At 31.0% G+C, this 9266-nt stretch overlaps 1 protein-coding gene across 1 annotated transcript in view; it reads left to right on the forward strand.

The window, feature by feature from the left end:
* LOC111711993 (uncharacterized) overlaps positions 1 to 8826 on the forward strand; it is a 30429-nt gene extending 21603 nt beyond the window's left edge. Inside the window, exons 9-15 of the mRNA XM_023486494.1 lie at positions 435 to 567; positions 1474 to 1556; positions 2566 to 2641; positions 4736 to 4822; positions 6825 to 7067; positions 7882 to 8029; positions 8497 to 8826. Coding sequence (XP_023342262.1) covers positions 435 to 567; positions 1474 to 1556; positions 2566 to 2641; positions 4736 to 4822; positions 6825 to 7067; positions 7882 to 8029; positions 8497 to 8573 — 847 coding nt within the window. The 3' untranslated portion in view covers positions 8574 to 8826. The remainder of the gene's footprint in view (positions 1 to 434; positions 568 to 1473; positions 1557 to 2565; positions 2642 to 4735; positions 4823 to 6824; positions 7068 to 7881; positions 8030 to 8496) is intronic.
* The last annotated feature ends 440 nt before the right edge of the window (positions 8827 to 9266 follow it).

Below are 9266 nucleotides of genomic sequence, written 5' to 3' on the forward strand. Positions count from 1 at the left end.
ACGGATGTCGAAGCCTGACATCTTTCACATAAAAAATCAATGAAATATTCTGGTCATAGGAAACTATTATGTGAATTATTAAAATTATCAAAATTTAATGCTTTGATCCTCCTCGGATGCTAAACGAACACTGATGTATCCATTCCTGTAAACAAATTCCGCCCAGAGAGAACTGGTTTCAATATGTACGCAGAGTATACGCAACTGCAATTAACTTTCCTTGCATTATAACCTTGGTATGTACTATCTATATTGTTTACAAATAGTACATAAATATATCTGAATGTTTTTATTAAAACTATATAGTATATATAATATATAGTATATACCTTTTATTACCCTAGGGACATAACAACGTAAACACACACAATTCTTTTATTAAAAATAAACATTTATAATAACATAAAATTGCTAAACTTAATTTTTTAATTTAGTGCTCTGGGAACAACACCGTTGACGGCGACTGCGGCCATGCCAGGCTCCACAATGAAGATATTCTACGGGGAACCAGGGGAAGGACTTGTCGCCGAAAATGTGAAAATCGGCGATCCACTAGACAATACATTTGTTGATCAATACTTCGCATATAATTTAGTCTTTTTGTAATATTCTTTAATCAATTCTAAATTGGTTGCGTTGAAATGATCTTTTTCAAAATCATTATTTTGATCGATTATTAACTATTATTAATTGATTTGCCAATTGATTTCTTGATTGACATATATTGTATATATATTGATTAATTGACGTGACCGAATTGATTGATTATACGCTAGGATGTGTTTGAAATGCATGTGCCTAGGCTACATATTGATTGATTGATTGATTATAATTCTAGGCTGGGTATGGGATAATGTGACTCCATCAATTTATTAATCATATTTCTAGGATGTGTAGGAAATATATGTGACCAAATTAATTGATTATATTCTAGGATGTGTTTGGAATGCATATGGTTCCATTGATTGATTGATTGATTAATTACATTTCTAGGATTTGTATGGAATGCATGTGATTCTATTGATTGATTGATTAATTACATTTCTAGAATGTGTATGGGACGCATATGACTCCATTGATTGATTATTGATTTATTGATTATATTTCTAGGATGTATATGGTACATAGATGACTCAATTAATTGATTGATTGAGTGAATACTTCTCTAGGATTTGTATGGGACGCATATCGTTCCATTGATTGATTGATTTTTTTTTTATAGGATGTGTATGGGACGCATATAACTCCATTTATTGATTGATTGATTACATTTCTAGGATGTGTATGGGACGCATATCTTTTCCATGTGTATGGAATGCATGTGACTGAATTGATCAATTTTATTAATTGATTATATTCTAGGATGTGTTTGGAATGCATGTGACTACCTGAATTGATTGATTATAATTTTAAGATGTGTATGGAATACATGTGACTGAATTGACTAATTGATTAATTGATCAATTTTTCTAGGATGTGTATGGAATGCATGTGACCGAATGCCTGGTTAGAGATGGTCTGGGCTGGACTGAGCAACAGCTGATTAATATCGAAGGGTCAGTTTATACCTGAATATATATAAGATAAATAATAATATGATATTAAAGGGACTGTAGGCTTAGTTTCAAATGATAAAATACGTAAGCACACTCTCCGTCATCCTTTATTAGACAAAAATTAGACACGATCTTTAATCAGACCCATGCAACTCTACAAATAGTGAGGCACTTAACAGTACGGCTATACGGTCCCTTTGAGAAATCTGGAGTTTACATCTGTACTGCAATAGCACCATTATTTATAATATGTGGCTTAGTTTTCAAAACATGTTTTACATTTATAAAGTGTACTTAGTACATACTACTCGCGTACACCTTATATACATGATATGTACACTATATACGCAATGATCGTGTTTACAATTAATGTACATTGAATGTTCATTGTATGTTCTTATTGAATGTAGCCTTTATGTACACTGTATATGCATATAATGTACCCTTCATGTACACTGAGCCCAGAACTTAAGACAGGGTATCGATATAAAAACCAGTTTTGAAACCCGGGTTTCACGAATGGGGTCAGGCAGTTTTGTTTGTGGAAATCAATATTTTCGTATGAAATATTATTTTATTTAGTTTCTTAAAATACTCCATTTTTAAAATCTCTTTAATCAAAATCTTCACAAGTGTTAAGACCCCAAAAAGGAAAACTCTAATAAATTTCGGGCTCTGTGTAAACATTGAATGTATCCTTTATGTATAAATACTGAACATACATTGAATGTTACACTTTATGTTCACTAAATTCACAGTGGATACGAAAATTGAATTTGTATGTACATGGTCTGTTGTCTGTCATGAATGTAAGCAGTATGTACGTAGACTATATGTACATAGTAGAATATATCTACGCTGTTGACTTTATCTGCTGTAGACTATATGTACACTGTAGACTATATGTAGACTGTAGACTGTATGTACACTGAAGACTTTATGTACATTGTAGACTGTATTGTAGACTGCATGTACACCTTAGACTATATGTATACTGTACACTGTACAGGTGCCCTGAGGATGATGAGATAATGGGTGAATTTGAGTACAGTGAGAGCAAAACAACTGCGCTTGTCAGATTTCAGGTAAACTTATCAAATATCGTCTTTGCTTAACACTCATATAAACAAAGTTATAAAGGAAAAAATGTCATCAGAAAGCTAAAGTGATAATATGATTTAGCCCAAATAAAATTTTGAATTCGAAACGCTTTGGACTAAATTATTTTGTTTTGCATTACAAGTCGTCTTTGTTTTTTTAAAGACCAGGTTTTTAAAGAAACCCACAGGAAAAACTATAAAATGGACGTTAAGATGAAATTTTATATTTGTTTTCTTTCAAAGTTTGTAAAAGAAACAAAAAAGTTTTCCAATCATACAAAAGTAGATACAAATATTTACATTAAGTTTTTTTAATATAATTTCAAATAGAATTAGTGTCAAACAACAAAATAATTATAAACTTTTATTGTTGTAAAAAGAAGCCAAGTTTGGTCTGGTTTCTAAGGTTTTGGTTCAGTTTAAAGATTCTCTAAGTTGTCTAATAACAGTAAATTCCTAGCTTCTAACATAAAACAGGAAACTTTGCAACCTAGAGATAGGATATTTTCAAATTAAACTAAAGTCTTGAGGATTTAATTTAACAGTTTTATTGCTACCGTAATGCTCAACAGATTTGTGGCTTTTATACTAAAGTTTTAAATGTTTTTCTTTTCATTTTATGTTAGATATTCATTTGTTGCGTTTTCGTCTTGTATTGTACAGTGTGATCAATAAAACTGTGGAATAGGAAGATGACTTTTGAAAATCGTAATTTTTTTTTAACTGATGTTGATGTTGTTGTTGTTGTTGTTGTTGTTGTTGTTGTTGTTGTTGATGTTGTTGTTGTTGTTGTTGTTGTTGTTGTTGTTGTTGTTTTTGTTGTTGTTGTTGTTGTTGTTGTTGTTGTTGTTGTTGTTGTTGTACAACAACTAGTTTTACCAGTATAGTATAAAACGTATTAAGGGAAATGAATATACGTTCAAGCACAACTGCTGTGTTTTTTGTTCATTGGACTGCATACAAAACCATTTCTTGAATATAAAAGTCGTCTTCCAATTCCATAGTTTATCGGGGATATCGAAAGAGTTTTACACTTTTATACCTAAATATTATTAATTTTAAAATAAAGAAATTGCCATAAAATGTGCGGAAACTGTTTTAAAGAGCATCATCATACACAGAACAAAGAATTCTCTTTGGCTTCATATAATTATTCAATTAAAAAACTTAATATCTGCAGCATTCCATTGTCAGTAGGTTAAGAAAACGACATTTTATTTATTCGTTCGATGGCTTCAAATATCTGGGATAAACTTTATCATAATTTTACATCTTATTGGATTTTTACTTTCGAGGCCAAAGAGAGTATACGCGAAATGAAAGGCGGTATAGCTTGTATATCTCCTTATTACACCTGCAATACCACCCCACTGTGTCATACAATAAAATCACACCTCGTCATCAAAGGGATTATATTTAAAAGCGTGATTTAAAGGGACTGTAAAGGAAAAATGAAAGGGGGTATAGACTGAAAGCTAATCACTTTAGCTCTTGATCTTGACCCATGAAAGTTTTATCTGATGTTCCTGTCTCGAGAAATTGATATAAAACTTTTCATAAATAGAATGTTAAGAGATGTTTTGGTATTTTTTTTACGCCTAAGGTAGGGTGCAGGGCGATAAAAAATCAGAGTATGTAAAAAAATCTTAAATAGCCCATAACTTTTTTATGACTAAAGCTACAGATCTGAAAACTATAGTTTTGAAAAGCCCTTGAAAAATGGGTGTAGAAACGTGTGTCACACTTTGATATTTGTTTTAAACAAAAAATTATTTTTTACATTTATTCGATCTAATCTATCTAATTATCAACACTAATATTCAAATATCTACATTAAACCACTCCTTAGAAATACGATCGCTCTATACAGGGTTAGATACGTAAACATATCGCGATGTACACAACCGACCGATTAATTAATTAATAGACAGGTCGGTAGTGTACATCTAAACTAAGCTTCACCTCTTCGTTTTATTACTCTATGGTTTGGGGCTAATTCATCGTATTCTTATCATTGTTTAACCATAGCTCGTATGTAATTATAAAAAAATAAACTATTAAAAAATTCAATTTTTTCAGGCTCACAAGTTCCCGTACACAAGTTCTGTTTATTACCAGTGCAATGTAAAGCTGTGCATTAAGCATGCCGGAGGATGCGACCAAGTTGTAAGTTTTTTTTTATTTTTAAAAAAAATTTTGCTTTATTTATATTTCTCTCCATTTTGTTATTACTTTTTGTTCTCGTTGTATCATTATTTTCTAATTCTCAATTAAGTCGTTTTTCTACATTACTGAATTTGACAATTTTTCAGATTAAGCTACTCTACAGGGGAATTATAAACAGTATACAATCTATCATGGGTTAAATTAAAAATACTAGCCCCCCCCCCCATGGACATTAGGGGCCAATTCAGATCCCACAAAAAATTACTTGTTGGTTGAATATAATATATTAAATATACTCTTCTACAGTCACGTCATCACTTCTATCCTATACAAAACATAAACAAAAGATGCACAATACAATAAAAAGCCTAATCACCATAAAAAAATTGTACCCAATGCCTCCACTAGCCCTAGCATTGGCTATAGATTTTTATTTCTATTTTCACATACAGTTTTTTTAAGGTTTTACAAAATCTAAGAAAGGGATTGAGTTTTTGCCACTAACTCAAATCCCAAATTTTTGCAACCTAATGGTGTAAACCTTGAATATTTTAAACTTAGACTATTTAATCTAATAGAATTTTTAATATCAAGGGTCTCCGAAATCAGAATTTGTGGCAAAAACTGAATTCCTTTACAAAATTGTATGTTCTAGTATAGTTTACAGTTGATAAAACTAAGGCAAATATTTTTTCTTACACAAGATACAGGGTGTCCCAAGAAACATGACAGTTGAGAGTCTGATTCAAAGACTGAAGACAATCTTCAAATCGTCTTTAAACTGTATGCAATCAATTGTTTTTAATTATCAAGAATTTTATTTATTGGCTTGCAACCTTTGAATCAATGTGTATGCCAAAAAAAACTTTCAATTGTTTAAAACAAGCCCAAAAATGAGTGCCCATTTTATCCCCCCCCCCTCTCCTGTTTTGAAGAGAATACAGAGTTACCTACAAAGGACTAGTCTTTAATGACGACCTAATGATCTTTAAAAAGTTATTTTTTTTGCCTTGCTTGAATATCGTCTTTAAACGGTAATTATTTGGATTAGAAACAAGATTACAGTTGTAGGGACACAAAGATAAAAGACTAAAGCAATTATCCACAATCGTCTCTGAAGTCTCATCCTTTGTGGGTCACCCTGTATAGTGAATATGCATATAACTGGATGGGATGTATAGTTTCTGTAAATCCCAGTAGTGTAGTTAGTAGCTGGCTTCTACGTACTCTCAACTATTGCACCAATAAAACAAAGTTATTACCAAGTATACAGGGTTACCCATAAAGGATGAGACTTCAGATAAGATTGTACGGAATTTACACTGTCTGTTTCCTGCAGATGTAAACAGGTTTCGCTCTTTGCCAAATCATTAAATAAGTCTTAAAAAACTATATTCAAGTCAGATTTTATTCAATCTTTATATTTTGAGAGTTTTAGGTCGTCTTTACAGTCTCATCCTTTGTGAGTTATGCTGTATATCTTGTATATTAAACAAGATTCAATGGATTGTTTGTATTCACAGTACGATCCATAATCAATACATGTGTTGATTTTTAAAATCAAATTTTTGCTTGTAAAACCACTGCTTATCGAATCTTAAAAACGTTGATCAATAAATGCACTGTATGTCAATGTTTTTTTTTCTCATTGCATATAAAAAGTATTTCTAACAATGTTCAGAAAATCCCGTTAAGCCCTGAAAAAAAAACTATTAAATATTCTTCTCATTCTATAGATGATTGCAGTATTTTGATAGTTATTTCTAAAACTTTTATTATAATCTATAACGTTTTTATTTAATTCTATCAAGTTATGATTAAATTTTCATAATGTTTTATGATATTTCTATAAAAATTCGTGGAATGATATCAGAGTTAAAAGGAATTCCAATTTTTGTGAGATTCTATTCAAATAATAAATGTAGCGAAAAACGAATATTTCTCATTCTCTAAAACTAATTTAAGACGACATTTATAAGATGTTAAAAATGTTATAATCTAGCCTCCAGTGTGTGAGAACGGGATCAACCTGGTACGAAGACGACGTCAAGTTGTTGAAATCTCCGAGAAAGATAGTGTTTATGATCTTGAGAAGGAGGAAACCATTAAGGTAAATGAAACTATCTGGTTTTCTATATGTATATATAAACTATCTGGTTTCCTATCTGGAAACATGTTTGGTTCCCTATCTGGAAAACTGTTGAATTTTGACAATTCATTTTTATACATTTTGTTTGTCTCTGAGGCATAATTTTATGAAACCGTTTTTTGGAAATGATTGAAAACCAAGATATCTTCTATAACTAGATTTTTGATTGTTATTGAAATTAGCTTTTTCTTCTAAGAGCCACTTTTTGAAAATTTATAAAATGTTTACTAAAAGCTTGATATTGGTAAAATTCTATTCTTCCTTTCGTCACAAAGTGTTAAGTAGAGATAAGGTTGAAAATGTTCCCAGGAGGGATTCAAACTATTTAAACTTTTTACAACATTTTATCTGAATACACTTCTTCTGGTTTAACTAAAATAATATTTATAAATCATGACGTTTAGGGAGTACCAGCTGAAGCGCTCAGCGTGAAAAAAAATGTTTTTAGGGGGGGACTAAACAAAATTTTTGAATAAAATATCATATTTCAAACACACAACTGTAAATTAATTTAGAAAACCTTAAACCATCTTGAAATGTGTGGACAAAGGCCGGTGGCGAAAATTTTAGCAACAATTTTAAAAGTAAAATTTCGATCAAAATGAAATAAGTATTTAAATGCTGCAAAAGGAACTGAGTTTTTCCACAAACTCTGATGTTCTAATCCTCATATCTGTGCAACCTGATGTCGTAGACCTTTGATATTACAAACCATGAACAATGTTCACGATCAATAAGTATTATTTTGAAATATCAAAGGCTCAACCCATCAGGTTCCTAAGATAAAAGGGATTTGAAAATTTGAGTTTGATGCAACAACTCAGTTCCTCTGTCTAAACTCTTATTCTGGCTTAAACCCAACATATTTCTAACAATTTCTTTTTTCTAAAACTGAAAATATTTTTTTTAGAAACTGGTCGATCAGAACAATTTCTGTATATCACAGAGAAGCTTTGCAATCGGAATAGCGATCGCTGGTCTCATTCTAATGATTGCTGTCATAATCGCGATTCTGATTCTGGTCTCTAAGCGTCGCAGGAAGAATCTGAGCACTACAGGTGAAGATTCAAAAGAAAACAATTATTGTTTTTTTATATGTTCCTCTTATAGGCTTGAGTTTTATTCAACTTTAAATTGTAATTTCGAAATTTTTGATGTAAGTTTTGTGCGCAAAATCTTAGCTTTTGCAAAAAAAACTATTCGAAATTGAATCACGTACATCGCAACATAAAACTTTGAAGTGATTTTTTATTTATTACTATTTTTCTTTTTAAAGTTATTTCCTGATTGGCATCATCAAAACATGTTTTCAGGTTGATGTGTAGAAAAAACAAAAACAAGAAAATGCGCAATTACGGAAATTTTTATTGTTTTTTTTCATGTCAATTTTATAATTTCAAATCAACTCTAATTAAATAGTCTTTAGTGTTGAAATTCTCATTCAATAATTGACCAAAACAGTGCTAAAATGAATTTTAATCTTTTCTTTAGAACAAAAATATTTAACTTTTCTAAATATTTTCAGGGTCTTCCTTGTACAGTAGTGGACCTTACAATAACACTGCCTACAGCCATAGCAGTCTTGTCAGTAGAAGAAGCTAAACCGGTTTCATCACTTCCGGATTTTAAACCGGCTGTATACTTCCGGTTTGAAATCTGTTTAATCCGGTTTCACACCTCCCCGGTTTAAAATCCTATCCTCACTTCCAGTTTTAAACCGGTTTCACACTTCTGGTTTGAAATCATATCCTCACTTCCGGTTTAACGCCGACTTCCTCACCCTCCGGTGGTAAAACCGGTAGCTCTAAACCACTGCCAGAAAACTATTAGGAAAGTAACTATTTTTTCTCTCAAAGACCAATGAAGAAGTTCTAATGGAAAAACAAGTTCGGATTTCAAAAAATAATTTAAGGGTTTCTATACTTAAGATATAAAACCTTGACTTTGGTTCATGCAATCCTTCAAACACAGAGAAAATTCGTATTAGTGAGATTAACGTAAATGTGACAAAAATATGTGATCATATATATTTTTCAAATAAACTTTAGGAATATAATCTGAGACTTGTATTCAACTCGGATGAATAATAAACGTCAAAATAATGTGATTTTCTGTACATTTCTCTCCAATTTTTTTGTAGTGCCATTGTAGTCTATCTTTCATTTTACCACTTACAAAATAAAACTTTTATAGGGCATTTTTAGACCACATTTAAAAACATTTTTCTTTTTTTGTTGCACCTTGTACCCTTTCCTTTAAATCTTTTTATTTCTGTATATATGCAAATGATTAAAT

This window comes from Eurytemora carolleeae, unplaced genomic scaffold (assembly GCF_000591075.1).
Source record: "Eurytemora carolleeae unplaced genomic scaffold, Eaff_2.0 scaffold1214, whole genome shotgun sequence".
Lineage (NCBI taxonomy): Eukaryota > Metazoa > Arthropoda > Copepoda > Calanoida > Temoridae > Eurytemora > Eurytemora carolleeae.